This window comes from Lipophrys pholis, assembly GCF_963383615.2.
Source record: "Lipophrys pholis genome assembly, chromosome: 11".
Taxonomy (NCBI): domain Eukaryota; kingdom Metazoa; phylum Chordata; class Actinopteri; order Blenniiformes; family Blenniidae; genus Lipophrys; species Lipophrys pholis.
Window position 1 is genome coordinate 5,129,353 of NC_137631.1, and position 17,389 is coordinate 5,146,741.

Here is a 17,389-nt window from a genome sequence, read left to right on the forward strand (position 1 = left end):
TTACATTACTATTTACAGATCTTTTATTCCAACGTAACCACACAACTATGTCACACACACAGACTCTACTCAGGTTGTGCAGTATCGGTGTGTTTTTTGTTCTCTCGGCCTGTCTTTAACAGTATTGTGTTACCTTGTCAGGAGGGAAGTGTATCGGATCCTACAAGAGGAGGGCATCGACCTACCTCGTTACGCCGTGTTGAACAGAGACCCAGATAATCCCGAAGGTAAGCAAGAGTACTCAAGACAAATATGGCATATATGGCATATAATACCTGTAAAGCTTGATTTCTGTTAATGGTACCAGCAAACCTGCAAAAAAACATCTTTATGACAAAGTTGTCATTTTATGATTTACTCAATAAAGTGGAAATCTTGGTTTTCTGTGGTCTTATCAAAGTCACAAAAGCAGCCAAAGTGTTAAATCACACTGACTAGGTAATACCTCCAGTTGTCTCAGGAACTTGAATTGTTTTTAGGTCAAGCATTTAGAAATGGACATTTCCATACGAGTGTGTGACTCTACCAACAGCTTTGCCATCGTGGATTCTTTTCCTCTTGACTCGGGAAGACCAAGTTCCTGCTGGTCCACGTGCACCTATACAGTTTTTGGACCCGTGGAGAAGAACACTATGACTGTTTGATTCATGTGTTCGGACGTTTTCCTGCAAAAAATTGCTTAAAATGCTAAAATGTGTGGACGCAGCGGAGCACACTACTGCGCATCTTAAATGTAATGCCGGACTGATATGGATTATTTGGGGAGGATTGGAGAATAAGAAATTCCGATATATCTGCCGTTTCCATTTTTCCGTGCTGCGGTGATACGTCGTCGTAAGTACGGCGATTAGTAATGAGGTGCCTTGATGCGTCACATCGAAGATGGCGACGTCCTGTCGATGTGGCAGCAGTGATTAAAGTGTGGGCGGAGAGGTAGCTCACATAGCAGTCAGCGTGTGAATCACACAGCGAGGCTCGTCGTGGAAAAATTCTTGAATCGAGTTCTTAAATCGCCCGGTTCACTAAATGCGCCATCCACTTTTCACTCTTCACTACTTTACTGTGGGGTGAGTGGGGGGTATGAAGGAGTGAGAGCAACTTCGAGGAGATACATAATTAAATCACCATATTTCCTGCATTTTATTAGTGAAAAATAAGTGTGAACATCAGCGTCAATCGTTCAACCTTTTTGCTGATGACTGACTCTTCTCTAATGGCTATAATAAGACAGGCCCTAGTTAAAAAGTCCTGAAAACACAATGGTGCTTCTGAAATCTAACCTACTTGTTTCCTGCGCTCCATGATGGCAGCGTCTTCATTTCTATGAACAGATTACAGTAATCTAATGATTTTAATGACCAATTCACACAGGAAGACACATTTAACCTTGAGTTGAGTCTTCCTTCACAAGGAAAACAATTGTGCGCGTTCACTTCGTCTTTGTTGTTTGTTGCTTTTGAGCGTCGGTCAGTTGAATTTGAAGTGCTAGTCTTCCCCTGTGCAGAGTGTAACCTGGTGGAGGCAGAGGACCATGTGGAAGTGAACGGGGAGGTGTTTCCGAAGCCCTTCGTGGAGAAGCCCGTCTGTGCAGAGGACCACAACGTCTACATCTACTACCCGACATCTGCTGGAGGAGGCAGCCAGAGACTCTTCAGAAAGGTACGGCGGACCTGGATCTAAACGTCCAAGTCAAAAACGTCACAAACAGATTTCTTTCACCGATTGTGTTGAGGATTGAAGATTAGTGGTTGGAACTCTCCCCTCACAGTGAGGACAACTGGTTTGAGTCTCGAGCCTCTCCGTATGGCCTGTGGGGGGGGTTTAACTGTTAACACAAAGGGTGTTGCGGAGTAATCGCCAAAACACCCTCAGGTTGGACCGGATCCATCTCCACCCCGCCACATCACTGGACTCACTGATTAGTTTCTCTGTTGGTGTTAAACGCAATAACTGAACTCTCAGCTTGTGTTGTTACCACCGTCTCAAACATCAGATAACCCTAAGGTCTTGTTGACGGCCTCCCTTGTGGGTTTCTGACTCTGCTTTAAGATTGGCAGCCGCAGCAGCGTCTACTCTCCAGAAAGCAGCGTGAGAAAGACGGGATCCTACATCTACGAGGAGTTCATGCCAACAGATGGCACCGACGTGAAGGTGATGTGGAGTATAATCCGTCCTGTGGAGCTCCATGTGATCGTTACCGCACCGACTCATCGGGGGAAACCGTGACAATCCTTTGGCAGGTTTACACAGTTGGACCAGACTACGCCCACGCAGAGGCCAGGAAGTCTCCCGCGCTGGATGGAAAGGTGGAGAGAGACAGCGAGGGGAAGGAGATCCGCTACCCCGTCATGCTCACCGCCATGGAGAAGCTGGTGGCCCGCAAGGTCTGCCTGGCTTTCAAGGTAAACTGGAGTCTTGTTAACCATGATGGAGCTTCAAAGTTAGAGAAGCTAGAATATACTGGTCATAGTTAAATCTTTTAAACTTACCAGAAAACATCCTATAAGTAGTCTGCTGCCAAATCATTGCATCCCAGTTCTGTGTCCTAATTCTTCCCGCTGATGGAATTGAATGCGAGATTTTAAGAACCAAAATGTAAACCTGTTAATTATGGATCCATCCAGTCCGTCACAGCTTTCACCCCCGCAGAACATTCAAGTTGCCTCAAACACGTGTTTCAAGTGTGTGAGGAAACCCCCTGGATCCGACAATAACCCACACAGGTTCAGGGGGAATACGCAAACTCCACTCAGACTCGTGTCCCGTTTACACAACATTTTCAAGCGAATAAGCAAAACGTGTTTCCGTTTATATGACAGTGGTGCTCAAAGCAAGTTTTTGGATACTGCTGCCAAGGTAGAACTTTTTTAAAGCGCTCTGCATCTGTCTCCGTCTGGAAACGGGAGGAACATTCTTGGAAACGCTGCTACTGCACATGTGCACCACGGCCTTAGTAAATAATTCTCCTGCACATGTGCGAGTAGATGCACAATAACGGCAATCGTCTCCTCCACCAACAGCGCCAACTCATGGCCTTGCATGCCAACTACATCATTTTTGGCATTTCTGCTATTTGCGTTTTCAAAATAGTGCCGCGTAAAGGTGGAACTTTTCTTCAAGAAAAGTCGATACTTTTTGACTTGAAACATTGTCGTGTAAACGAGGCCTCAAACGGAGGATTATCTGTCTGTGAGGTTGGAGTGTGAACCTCTGCCAATAGTGTCAGACGCCACAATTATTCATCAGAAGTCTTGTTAGGGAAGGTGAAGCTTTTGCTATTTCTGTAATTCAGAATTTACCAAAGCCAAACTAGTTCTGTACTTTAAGAGTATGCACTGTATAAAAAGTGATTTTTTTTTTTTTTTAGAAAGCCAGAAAATGGTTTGCTCAGCCAGAGTTTTAAATTGCCTGATTTTAAACAATGGGTTGAATTTATGAGGAGTTGTTATGCGGAAATTATTTGGTGAAAAATATTAACAATAATAAGGATAACTGCACTTTTTAATGTCCAATACTGTTCTGTGTGCATTATACAATATCCATTTATCTATTCTGTGCAATAATAACTTCCAATCCAAACACTGCAAGCATTATCGTAAAATACTGTCAATGTTATCTTGTCTCTATATTAGTATAACTGGTATTTTTTGATTTATTGTTTGCTGTCTTTATTGCTGTTCACTTGCTGCTGCAGCAATGAAAATTTCCCCATTGTTGGACAAATCAAGGATAATCTAATCGAATCTATTATAATATAATATAATATAAGCACAATAATAATGCAATTTTATATGCACTTTAAATTTTGTAAAAAACATTTCCAAAATGTTAAATTAATGTTAAAACAAAAAGCAATGAGAAAAGAGTTATTTTTTTTTCTAAATTTTCCATCTGAGGCGATTTCTTGAACCCTGAAAAAAGCTAATTTGTCATCACTCGAGTAGTATTTCTGCACCAATATATGCCATTGTATTGTCACATATTGGTGCATATCGGGGACAACCCCGACCAAAGTAAAGACGAAAATAGCCTGACTTCATTCGTCTACCATATATATTTTGCTTCCAACTTCAAACTCAGAAGTTTGGAATTTCCCAACTGTCTTTCCAGCTTCGTCAGTAAAAGTGTGTCTGAAGGTTCCACAGATCATCACGGGGACTCTGGATGTGGCGTTCGTGCAACTCTGGTGTATGAAATTCCCTTTCAGCTGAATCGACTTAACATTTCGTGTGTTTTGTAGCAAACAGTGTGTGGGTTCGACCTGCTCAGAGCCAACGGCCATTCCTTTGTGTGTGACGTTAACGGCTTCAGCTTTGTGAAAAACTCCATGAAATACTACGACGACTGTGCCAAAGTGCTGGGGTAGGTCACCATACGTCACATCCTTTCCCGGTTTTTCAGAGTTTCCTTACCTTTCACTGCACTCTGTATTATTGCTGAGCCGTTTCCTTGATATAACAGCAACGCTTTGTGGTTGCCTTGTCCCCTCCACTTCAATGCAACTTTACTGAGAACGCCTGAATATACAGTCATGACATGGCAGCGGCGTCTTAAAGCAGTGAATTGAGATGATCCACAGAAGATCTCCACTTTATGTTTTGTTATCTTCTTCTGTTCTTGAGCCTCTGACCTGTACCTGCTATAGTCTTTAAGCCTGCATCTGCTCTTCATCACCAGGAACATGGTGATGAGGGAGTTAGCCCCTCAGTTTCACATCCCCTGGTCCATCCCCATGGAGGCTGAAGACATCCCCATCGTCCCAACCACCTCAGGAACCATGTACGTACACAGACACTCACTGTGGCCTTGTGCTGTTCACTCTCCATGAACTTTAAAAGGTAAAATAAAAGCTCAAAATATCAAAATGCAGATTTAAGAAAAAAAATCTCAATCAATAACCACAATCTCATCTCCTCCAGTTTGTTGTCCAGCGTTGGTTCGGTCTTGTTTGTCTAAATTGCAACGCGCAATGTCAGAATCATCGCTACATTTTAATCTTGCGTCTGTCCTCTCCAACCTCTTCAGGATGGAACTGCGCTGTGTCATAGCCATCATCCGACATGGAGATCGCACGCCAAAGCAAAAGATGAAAATGGAGGTCCGACATCCCCTGTGAGTTTAAACACATTAAAAAGTCTCTTTGGTTGGAAGCATACCTGAAACGTAAGAGAATTTCTTAAAGGAAATGGTCCACATTGTTGTAATGTCTCCAGTCTGTAACTGTCGTTTTGTTCATTTTCTTGATCAGATTCTTTGAATTGTTTGAGAAGTGCGGCGGATACAAGACGGGGAAGTTGAAGCTAAAAAAGCCAAAGCAGCTTCAGGTGAGTGAGGCCTCTTGTTCCACCTTCCCACGCTCTCTTTCTTCTTCTTCTTTTGTTCTTTCTGTGTCAAGCGTATTACCATTGAATCCTGCTGAAGAGGGAGAGTTTTTAGCCTCCTACAAACTGCGTGATTTTTTTTTTTAGCCGTCGCAGACAAAAGATTGCGATTGTGGGAGAGTTGTTGTGAAATCTTTGGCCACGGCTCTAATTGGTGGACGTACGTCGCCCTTGCAAAATTGCCGTCCCAGGTTGGCCTTTCTTCGAGCCACGACTCCGTCCATATTCTCCTCCGCCTGTTTTTTTTTTGTTTTTTTTAAATTCTTTTGAAACACATGCTGTCATTTCCGGACTATAAGCCGCTACTTTTTTCACGTGCTTTGAGCCTTGCGGCAGTGATGCGGTTAATTTAAAGCTTTCTATGGGTTAACAAACTTCACGATAGTGGGTGATGCGTTCAGGTGCATCACTTAACCCGACCTTTCCTTTTTCTTTTTTTTTTTTTTTTTTTTTTTATAAAATTGGTCTGTGCAGCTTCTATTCAAATGCGCTCAATAATCCTGGAAATTATGCTAAATGCCACAACGCCAATGCTCCGTTCATGTTTAGGTTTAGGACGTGTTATTGTTGCGCGATCATGTATTGTGCAAGCACGTCCACGGGTTCCGTAAATTGACTACTTGGGACTGCTTCTTATAGTCTTTGCTGGTTTAAGAGTGAAATATTTAATTTCATTGGTTGTCATCTGTTAAAATGAGGTGCAATCGGTTCAATTAAATTGTATTTCTTAAGCGCCTAATGCAACGGTCATTTCAAGACGCCTACAGAGAAAAAGCAACATGAGAAATCAGAAAAGAAAAAAACTCCCTTTTAGCAGGAAGAAAACCTGTAAAACCAGACTCAGACTGTTGAAAGTGGGTTTATATACAGTAGAGCAACACTTTTCAGTTCAGGGGCCACATTCCCCAGTTTCATCTTGAGTGGGCTGGACCGGTAAAATAGTGCCATAATAACCTTAAATTTAAATCTTGCTCGCTTTCATGGCAGCATCACCAATATCTCAGCTTTGGCCTCATTGTTGTGTTGAGTCACTTCTCGCAAGAAATTTGTTATAAAATCAATGTTTTCTTTGACTTTTTTACAATTTTCTTGGTGGTTTGGCCGGATTGGAGTCTCTTGGGAGCTGGTTTTGACCCACGGGCCTTATGTTCGACACCCCTGCAGTAGAAGTTGCTCCCCGGGTTAAATGCAGGAGTCCATGTCTTCCAGGAAGTGCTGGACATCGCCCGCCTGCTCCTGGTCGAACTGGGCCAGCACAACGACTGCGAGATCGAGGAGAAGAAATCCAAACTGGAGCAACTCAAGACCGTCCTGGAAATGTGAGTGACACTTCACATCAGATGCACACCCTCATTCATTCATCCAGCCATCACCACCTCCTGTGATCATCATCATCATCATCATCAGCAGCAGCAGCAGATTCCTCACCAGGGCTCAGTCATCTCGTACTCACAAGCAGACACCACGTTCACCATGATGAAACCAGACTCCCTCCCTCGTGTATGGACTTTAACTGCTTTATCTTTTTCTTTCCTTCTCTGTTCCTCTCTCTATGTATCTTTTCCTCCTCTCCACCCATCCTTCCTTCCTTTCTTTCTTTTTTCTCTTCAAAAGGGAATCCAGCTTGAATGACACTCAGTATGCACCCTCTCCCTTCTCCCTTTAAAGGATGAGGTTTTACCACCCTCCTTTTTCTTTAATCAAACTGGTACCGTATGTGCAAAATATCAGGAATATGACCAATATTAGATCACAGATATTAATTTTTTTTTACTCAGTTTGAAGCTGTGGAGAATAAAAAAGGTAGATAACTGTGGAGTTAAACTCTCAAGCATATTCCTAATGTTTTGGACACGGATCCTATCATTTCCATTAAAGTACATTTGTTGTTAATCATTAACATGGGACACATACACTGTCAAATGTCTGACGGTTTCACTGTGTTTCTGCGTGTGCTGTGCTACTTGGTGTGCATGTTCTCCTCACCACATATCAGCTGGACTCTCTGCTTATGCCCTCCTTCATCATGCTCTTGTACTGGGCAGACGATTACCTGACTTCACATTCCCTGCCCCCCCCCCCCACACACACACACACACACCCAGTCTGTATGATTGCTCTTCTCATGAGTATGTCTGAGACGTGATACTGGATGTATTGTGGGACATTATAAGGTTTAGTTTGGTGGTGGCAATGCTTGCGAATCTGTCTTTTGCTGCAGGGAGAGGTAAAGTCTCATCCAGATTGAGGTTTCATAAAGCCAAGGGAAACCTGAGCTATTCGATGCTAATTGATTAGCTAGAGCTAGCATGTTTTTGCAGATAAGGCAGTCCATGAATAAACAAAGGCCACGTTTCCACAGCAATGTTTCAAGTGAAAACGCATCGTTTTTGCATTTCCGTTCCAGAAAAGTATAGCATTTAAACAGCAACGTTTTGAATATGATGTCCGTTTACACGAAAAACAACAGAAATGCTGAACACCATGTAGTTTTCAAGTTGGGCCACTAGTGGGTGCTGTTTGTTTTTCTAATGACACGGACAGTCGTATGGACAGACGACCAAATTGGATTGGTATTATGGCGACTGTCAACTATAAAACTACCAAGTCCCAGGACAATCTGGACAGGGAGTCAGGACACTCTGGAGGCTTGTTGTTATTGTCCAGACATGAATGTGCAGAAGAACTATTTAATCAAGCCGTAGTGCGTGTGCTCAGTGGCAGTGTTTCCGCCGTCTCGCGGAGACTGAGCCTGAGCGTTTTCAAACCATCGACACGTAAACAGACACAAAAAGGTTTTGTGTTTTCACTTGAAAACGTCGTGTCAACAGGCCAACTTTGGGGTACCACTCACTTAGGCCTCGGTTGACACAATGTTTTAAGTGAAAATAACGTGCGGTAGCGTGCCAGGCCACTAGTGGGTGACTCTCACCTTAAAAACTTCCAACAGGGTTCCCACAAGGTCTTAAAAAGTCTTAAAAGTATTGGATTTACAAATCTGCATTTAATACCTTAAAAATGATTTACTATTTACACATTGCCGTGTGCTGCCACAGGCTCCAGCTCGCCAATGAGTGTATTCTTTAATCATGTGTAGCATGTTGCCTCACTAGCGTGTGAGCCCTGAAACTGCTTAGCATGGAGCACGGCTCGGAGTTACGTGCTGCATCTGGTTGGACAAAGGCGTCTCCGGGACCCGCTCTACTCTGCCTCTGATTGGCTGGTACTCGCTGCGTTCTCTAATCTGATTGGTTAGTGTCTATGTTTACCGTGCAGCATGACGCTTATGAGCCAATCAGAGGGAGAGGCGGACACATTACAAAGTGTTGACAACCGCGAGATTATGTGACAATGAGCAAAAGTTTTTAATGGCTTTTCACTAAACGGAGTCGTCTTACAGCCACTGCTTCTTAGAAAAACAAAACAAAAAAAAAAGTGTGTTTCTCGGTTAATTTTAAAGAAGCCACTTCTCCAGGATCAATACACCACTGAACATAAGGATTTGATTATTATTGAAACTGTGAGATATAGCCTGTACTTTTTATTAAGTCTCCAGAATAACAATGACGGTCTTTGGATGATAAAGAGGCTATTTAGACTGTTTATCAGGAATGTTTTAAGAAAGCGGCTTGTTGTATTACTACATACATATTTTTGTTTTTATTGGTTTACAGTAACTATATTTGTAAACTTATTTGTTTTGTTTTTTTTGCTTCATTTTATTTATTTGGTAATATTTAAGTTATCGTTTACATTTGTCATGGTACAGGTGAGCGTTTATGTTTTGGCCTCGAAGTTGTATTCAAAATAAAATGAACACAAATATATAGTAACCATTTGATTTAGAATTTATTTATTTATTTTAAATAGTCATTGATTAATTGGAAAATTAGTGGAAAGATTAATTGTTCCAAAATCAGCCGATAGGGGCAGCACTTTGTTGCCTTGCTGTATATTGTGTTTAGATGTGTCTGGGAAATGTCCAAGAGGCAAAGAAAGCAGCATTAGTGGACCAGATTCCAATTACGAACCAATTTGTGCTGACCGTCAAATATGCTCTGGAATGGACATTACATTTTTGTTTTAAGTAGTCTTAAAATTTTCTTCAAACTGTCTTCAATTTAACTTGTAGGAACCCTGTTCCAAGTCCCTGGAGATGTTTTGCGTTTTTTCACTTGAAAACGCTGTCCCTGACACAGGGCCTCACATGTCCCCATATTGTGGTTTGAGAATCTTGTTGGAGGGGAGGCCAGAGAATACAGGGACAGTCCAAGGTTGTCACAGTTAGATTAGCAGATGTCAAAGAAAACCACAATCTGACACTTTTCTAGAATCTGGTGGAGACCTTTGATTTGTGACATTTCTTTTACGCTCCTGCTTGTGTGTGCTGGTGAGTGGGCGTGTCCACCGGCGTTTGGCTTCACTGTAATGTTGGAGGGCTTTCTGTAGAAATGGTGGGAAAGACTAACCAGGATAATTCATCCACATTTAATCCCACTTCAGACAGTTCAGCGCTGCCGGGTCCAGAAGCCCTGCCCAGCTAACAATGGGTGAAGAGTAGACCTTGCACAAAGAATACAGAAATGAGAGCCAAGGGATTAAGGATAATTATAGAAGTAATTATTTCAAGTGAAAGCCTTGATTGTGATTGTTCTGCACAGATGGCACAAAGAAGGAAGCTGAGAGGTTTTCCATCATAGTCTGCAGAGCACTCTCGACCTTTTCAAAGCTCAAACAAACCGTCCAAATCCAGTAAGCCCCACCTGCCGGATTTTTATGTCCAGGCTCAGACTCTCTGGCTCTCTGCCACAGTCATTTCTCCCAGCTCCAGGCCCCACCATGACATGGCTTATTTTGAGGCGTCCTCTCGGCTGCCTGTCCTATTAGAGAACACGTTGTGGTCATTTGTCCACTGGACGTGGCAAATTCTTAATACCGCCTAACTAAGTGGGCAAGTGGAAGCACCTGATATGTGTTCACTTCATCTCTCTCTCTCTCTCTCTCTCTCTCTCTCTCTCTCTCTCTCTCTCTCTCTCTCTCTCTCTCTCTCTCTCTCTCTCTCTCTCTCTCTCTCTCTCTCTCTCTCTCTCTCTCTCCTGAACACACACACACACACACACTCTAAAACCATTCTCACAGCTCCACCAGAGCTTCTGCTCTTCAGATGTTTAACTTCAAAGACGCACTGAGTGATTGATCTGACATTAAACCGAGTGCTAATATTAGTACTTAGCTGTGTATGATGAGTTGTTGCCTTGTTGTCTTCACCTTCATGAGCTTGCGTTGTAGAAAACATGGAATGGGATTCAGAAGTGCACTTGGTGTCAAACATTTCAACACAAATGTTGACGATGGGGCTCAATTGTTTTCGTGTGTGAATATCAGACTGTTGTGTTCATTTGTTATGTGCGTCTGTGTTTGTCTTTGTGTGTTTGTGTTCATCCCTACCAGGTATGGTCATTTCTCAGGCATCAACAGGAAAGTGCAGCTGACCTACCTGCGTAGCGGCCAACCCAAAGCCTCCAGTGAAGAAGAAGGTACGAGCCAATCCTCACAGATTTGGATGTTTGTCAACTTTTGATTTTAGTGAGTCAAGTTTTGGAAAATGCTCACGCTACTGCACCTGCCCACCACAGCCGTAGTAAACCACTTTTTTAGCACATGCACATGTATCTGGACAATAACGGCCACGGTGAGTGTCATGACTCGCAGTTCATATTCTCCTGGGACTTGTAGTTGAATCGCCCGTAGTAGCAATCCAACTTGATCGTCTGCCTTGCCCCATCCTACCTGTCTGAGCTCATTCAAGCTCGTACTCCCACTTGCTCTCACTAGTCAGCTGATCAGCTGCTCCTGAGAGTGCCAGCTGAGCATCAGCTGAGAAGGGACCGCGTCTTTGCAGTCATTGCTCTGAAGCTGTGGAACGACTTCCCCCTGTCGGTTCTTAACACATGCATTAAAACCCTTCTTTTCTCTTTGGCCTTCGGCCTTGATTTTAATTAACTGTGTTTATTAGGGTCCAAGCCTGAGCAGAGCTGGCCGAGACCCTATTGGAATGCAAGAAATTATTCTTATTCTTATTCTTATAGTTTCTCCTGATACTGGGCTACCTGCTGCAGCCTAAAAGTGCTCAAACCTTCTTGAAAAATTGCACACAAGTCAGAAGTGGCGAAATATTTAATATTTTATGGTCAACGTGTATGTGTCTGATCAAAATGGCTCCATAAGTGCCCCCTACATTGTTTTTACAGTCGTAACATCTTAAGCGGGCATCACGTTTAAAACGTTTCACATACGTCCAAGACATTTGGTCTCCATATGCAACACGTAGAGCCGCAGAAAAACGTCACGGAAACCCACTGACTCCGAACCCAACAGGAAGTTATACTTGAAACGCATGAAACGCAAACCTCCCAGGAAATAAGTCCTGAAATCTGGCTGATATAAACAACAGGCTCAAGGACCGTGGCCATGGTGCTCCAATGAATATCTGATGGTTCGCCATGAAACAGGAAGTGACGTGGAACGCTGCTCCACATGCTGCAATCTGCCTGAAACCTTTCATGCGTCATCACGGTGCTTCCCTGAAAACATCTATATGCCAATGTCCATTCACAGTCTTAGCGCCACCTATTAGTAAGAGGAAGTTTAAGGAATTACATTTTCACATACCATGGCCCCAAACTTTGTGATATCGTCCTTGAGACTGGTCGGGATATGAAACACATCAGGACACACTAAAATGTCTCCAACACCCAAACTCTAAACCCAACTGGCTTTAACTGTGACATCCTGGTGTTCAACTCTTCCTACAGGGTAAATCCAAGAGACCTGAAATTTGGCCTGTATATCAAACAGTCCATCCCAATGAAAAGGGCATCAAAATTCTTCGCAAACGTCAAAGGCCATGGCATCCCTTCTTGTACTTATATCTAGAGAAAAGTCAGGAATGAAGAAGCGTAGACAGAGTCCAGTGTAATGCAGACTATACAGAATTAGGCAGGTGGTCATATTGTTATGGCTGACTGAATCTTATCGAAGACTTGGAGAATCTCAAGCAGTAAATTCTCCATCGTTGTTGTTTTTTTTGACGTTGCAGACTCGAAGAAGGACGGCCCGTCTCTGCTGCTGGTGTTGAAGTGGGGCGGCGAGCTGACGCCTGCCGGCCGGGTTCAGGCTGAGGAGCTCGGTCGGGCCTTTCGCTGCATGTACCCCGGAGGTCAAGGTACCAGCGCAACACAAAGATACACACTCCACACAACACATGCATTTCATGCAAGTGTGTTGCAAGTTGAAGAATATTGAATTCTTTTTTTTTTTTTTTTTGCATAAAAAGTGCATCTTGTTGAAGTAAATATCTCAGAAACTTTCTCATCCCCTCATATTTCTAAGGTTTCCTTCAGGCAGTAACTCTCATGTCCTTTTTTTGAACCTGTCCCACATGACTCTTGTTTTGTATATTTCCAGTCTCACGTCTTGCTGTCTGAAAACATCTTAATGTGCAGTGTAAACATTACATAGCTGGACAATACAGTCACATACAAGTCTGCAAGTTTCTATCAGCTGCGTGGACTTTTCTGGTTTTATTTATGCGTCTGGTCTTTTCAATGTGTGTGATTTAGCTGGCTGATACAATCTAGAATGCTCTGCTCTCACAATAACAGTCATTGTTAATTTCATCCACTTTACATGAATGTATTGTAATTATTTCTATTTATTGTACTTTCATATTTTATGATCTTGCACAAACAAAGGCCTCCTCCAATGCTTGAATTTCTTGAAAGTTATTGTTAAAAATAACCTTTCATTGCAGTTATGTAGTAGTTGAATTGTAGGCAGTGATCATGAGTTTAAGGAAACAACAGCACACACTTGTGGCCCGATATTCTACCTCCATAGTTTTCAGCGTTCCTGCTGCTTCTGTGTGAATTGACATCATTTTCAAGGTTGTCATATAAATGTGAAACGTGAAAGGTTTTCACCTGACGCGTTGTTGTGTGACGCGGTCTTACAGTAGATCAACCGTTCAGCGCTACGTCAGCGGACCGAACTACACCTCGTTGCATGCATGACACACAAATGAAGCTTAAACTCTGTTGTCGTTTCACCGTGAAATACTGTGTGTGAGAAGACAAACCTTCCTCGATCTCCTGCAGTACCTTCAACTAAACAACACCCGAGTACTATTTATTTTTTCTATTCCCAGGATTTCCCTCTTGGTGCTTTTTTTTTTTATTTTTTACTCTGCATGCCTCCTAAACTACAAAAACAGCCTGAGCCAAATGAAAATAGACACAACATCTCAGTGTTCTTTCTTTTTTTATGACAAGAAAGCAGTTTTTGTGTCATCACCTCTTTTTTTCCCCTTCTCACAGCCACTGTTTTCTCACCTCTTTCTTTGGTTTTTGTCAATTAACTCTGCTCTTCTCTTCTTGCCTGTTATTGCACTGTGTAAACTACTAGCCGGTAATCGCCGGTCCCTTGGCTGTGAGTCCCCTATTGACTTTGGTAAGAGAAGGGTTTCCTGGACGCCACCGCTCGTCCCGCTCCTCTCTCACTGCGCGTTCGCCGCTCCGCCTACTAACGTGCTCTGATCTCGCATCATGATTTCGGTTGATTTCACCTGGCGGGGCAGCCATGTTTGTCCCAGGTTGAGATTGCTGTGGGTTGATTTGTGTTGTTGTTGTTGTTTTTGATCCACCTCTGCAAACATTGTACTGGTCAGTTGCTCGTGCGTGCACACACACACACACACACACACACACACACACACACACACACACAGAGCAGGTGAAGGGTTGAAGTGTAAAGGTTGATACGTACTCTGCAAGAACGGAGAAAAAGCATCTTGTTCTTCACACTTAATCTGGTCAAAGCTTTTGTCTCGTCCAACGTACGTTCACGTGCACTTTTTCTTTCTTCTCCACACCGTAATGGTGCAATTGAGAAGTATGAAAAGTCCTGACCAGAACTACATCTCTCTGTTCTTGTGCAGTATGTGTTCACCTTTAAGCTCACTGGGCTGCGACAAGTAGCAGAAAATGGAAGAAAAATGCAATTTGGTAAAAAAAATAAAAATTCCTTTGGAATTGCACTGAATCAATATGTTATGTTTCACACAAATATTACAAGATACAGCAAATGGACTCATTTCTGATTCGCACATTTACCAGATACTAGATTTACCGGTTTTTGCCTCCTTGAGCTGTCATGCAAGATCAGGGGGTGGGCAACTAATTTTTCCAAAGGGCGACTTGAAAAATTAGCACTTATATTGAGGGCCAAGACTTAAATTGACTTGAATTATACTCAATAAGAGTTATGTCCTAATAAAAAGTCCTCCCTCCTTTTTTTTTTTTTTTTTTTTTTTTTTTCCACACAACTTTGATGAGCAATTGTTGCTCTGCATAACTTTTTCTCAGTCTTCCCTCGTCTGGAAATCATGATTCCATTTTCCTAATTTTGAGTTCAGTCAGTAAGTAATAAAAACTATATTTTTTTCAATAACTATCTTTTTTTTGTCCCACTCTGAAACACCCATTGTGTGACGTAGTAATTGCTAGCTCTGCTAGACACAACCAATAATGTAATAATGGACAATAATGACCATTTTTTTAGATGTAATAATACACTAATGGTAATGTTCATTCAGGCAGGTCAAGCAGAGCTGATGGGCCACTATCTGGCCCCCGAGCCTTATGATGTGCATCACTTGTGTACAGTTAGTGTATGCAAGACAGTAGAGGAATTCTTAACCAAGTCTTGGGGGGGATCCAACTTGATCGCTGTGGCGTTGGACTTCGAACTAAATGAATCTCTCAAAAGGTGCAGAAAGCTCCGGATGCGGAGCCTTAAGACTGACATAATAAAGGCTCTTTCCTCTCACTTCCTAATTCATGTACACTGAATTGAGGAAGGTTTGAGGCGGGTTTGAGACACAAGAATTTCTAGGGTCAAATAGTTGCGTAGAATTTTGAAAATGTTTAAAATAAGGAAGGTTTTGGTAACTTCCTTGAGTCCTGTTGCAGCCCAGTAAGATCAGAGTTTAAGCCAACACTGATCATCTCTCCATAAATCTCAGGGATTTTTTTTCTTGAGATGGTGTATGAAGTTCATTTATTTAGTGCTAACTCATCCTGAAAGTCCCCCAGCACACACCAGATTCTTCATCTCAATTCATGCATAAGTGATATGTGATAACACGACGCATCAATCGGCTACATGGCTTGCACACCACAGAGCAATGCATGAAGCATCAGAGTGATTTTACCGGTTGCCTTGCTACGCATTCGTCTCCTACAGCTGCATTAAATGATGAACGTTGAGCATGCAAAAAGATTTCCATTGTCTCTCTTCATTATAGGTGATCCACAGAATTTGAGTTCGTCTGGAACGAAGCTGTCGCCGCAAATTTTCAGGGTTCACTTCACTTTCACTTCACTCAAACTTTAAAGTTGACAAAAACAACCATGTTGAAAATCTCAGACGCACTTTTAGGACAGTGCAGCTGAACTGAAAGTGACGTTGCACCGGTATCGGTGCCCTGTTGGCTAATGGATGGAAATTGTGGTACATCTGGGCGCAATCAACCATCGATTCTTCCTTCTTTCCTCTCAACTACTTGACAGATCGAGCGGTTTCATGAAACATTTTGTGACGTGTACATCGGGGTTTGAACCCGGCCGGTTAACCGTCACGCTCCGCTCTGTGCGTCCTTTACAGGGGACTACGCTGGGTTTCCTGGCTGTGGACTCCTGCGCCTCCACAGCACCTACCGTCACGACCTGAAGATCTACGCCTCCGATGAGGGCAGGGTGCAGATGACGGCTGCTGCGTTTGCTAAGGTAACTTTGAGATGGCTCTGCTCATGATGCTCTTAAAGCCGTGTTCTGAACTGTCCGACATAGAAACCAGGATTAAACCGGGTCACCTTGTATAATCTACAGATGTAAAACGATGTCATTTACTGTGCTGCTATCTGCTTTTTGACTGGAGCTGCATTCACAATTCATTGCTGCCTGTATTCCATGATGAACTGGACCGACAGACAAACTCTTTCATTTCATTTATACAACTCTTCTGCAGCTACATCCCCTTCTCATTATTCACAACACAAATACTACATTGTAGTAGATTCACCCGTCTGGTTATATCTAAAGCCAGTACCTCCTTTGGTCGCTCCTCATCTCACTTCTCTTCTGTAAATGACTGAAATCGTCAACAAACTTCAAACTTTCTACATATATTCCACAAATACCTTCCAACCAATACTGGAGGATCACTGCTCTCGCTTTTACCTTTTATCAGTTTCTTAATACATATCACTGTAAACACTTTGAATACTTATTTCTTTCTTATAAGATTGTGCAACACTCTTATTGTATGCATGTATATATTTTAGGGCTGTCAAAATTAACCCGGATTAATCATCATTATGATTAATCAAAACATTTTAACGTAATTAATCCATCTGCAGTGAAGAATGAATTAAGATCCCTGAAATATCTCTGCCAGTGCAGTTTGTCCGAGTAGACTTTCTGTCGCGTGTGCAGATTAACAGTCGCTCAGCGAGGCAGAACCAACTCCGTATGGAAGACGCTAAACAGAATGTTGACCCTAACACGGAACAGTCGACCGACAAAACATCATGCACACTCTGCAGGAAGGGGTTTCTTTGTTCACTGAAGCTCTTCCATCTTAAAATCCCACATCAAAGTGAAGCAAACGTTAGTCTGGATTCTGCTGACTGTTCTCATCTGCAGCAACATCGTAAATCATTAGCGGTCAGCTCTCCCCTCGGACAATGTCAACAAATTAGTTTGTCTTAGCAACTGCTGAAGTTTGTTGTTAATATGAATTGTTTAATCAACACTTTAAGTACAGTTATATTCCCTTATTTATTGAGTCTGTTTGCTCATGCAAAATAAAACGTGATTAATGTAGATCAATTGACTTATCTGGTAAAATAAAGGTGAAATTAATTTATTATTTCCATGAGAAGTGAATGC

The 17,389-nt window shown here is 42.5% G+C and overlaps 1 protein-coding gene across 3 annotated transcripts in view; it reads left to right on the forward strand.

Moving 5' to 3' along the window:
- Nucleotides 1-17,389, forward strand: part of LOC308116287 (inositol hexakisphosphate and diphosphoinositol-pentakisphosphate kinase 1-like) — a 69,347-nt gene that overhangs the window by 19,840 nt on the left and 32,118 nt on the right. For all 3 annotated transcript variants that reach the window (XR_013935766.1, XM_080474383.1, XM_080474384.1), the window contains exons 5-16: nt 142-227; nt 1,505-1,659; nt 2,050-2,151; nt 2,241-2,402; nt 4,241-4,362; nt 4,678-4,779; nt 5,026-5,112; nt 5,249-5,324; nt 6,591-6,700; nt 10,833-10,918; nt 12,481-12,606; nt 16,104-16,225. Coding sequence is in view for 2 of the 3 variants with exons in the window: in XM_080474383.1 (XP_080330509.1) it covers nt 142-227; nt 1,505-1,659; nt 2,050-2,151; nt 2,241-2,402; nt 4,241-4,362; nt 4,678-4,779; nt 5,026-5,112; nt 5,249-5,324; nt 6,591-6,700; nt 10,833-10,918; nt 12,481-12,606; nt 16,104-16,225 (1,336 nt within the window). In the remaining variant the exon portion in view is untranslated. The remainder of the gene's footprint in view (nt 1-141; nt 228-1,504; nt 1,660-2,049; nt 2,152-2,240; nt 2,403-4,240; nt 4,363-4,677; nt 4,780-5,025; nt 5,113-5,248; nt 5,325-6,590; nt 6,701-10,832; nt 10,919-12,480; nt 12,607-16,103; nt 16,226-17,389) is intronic.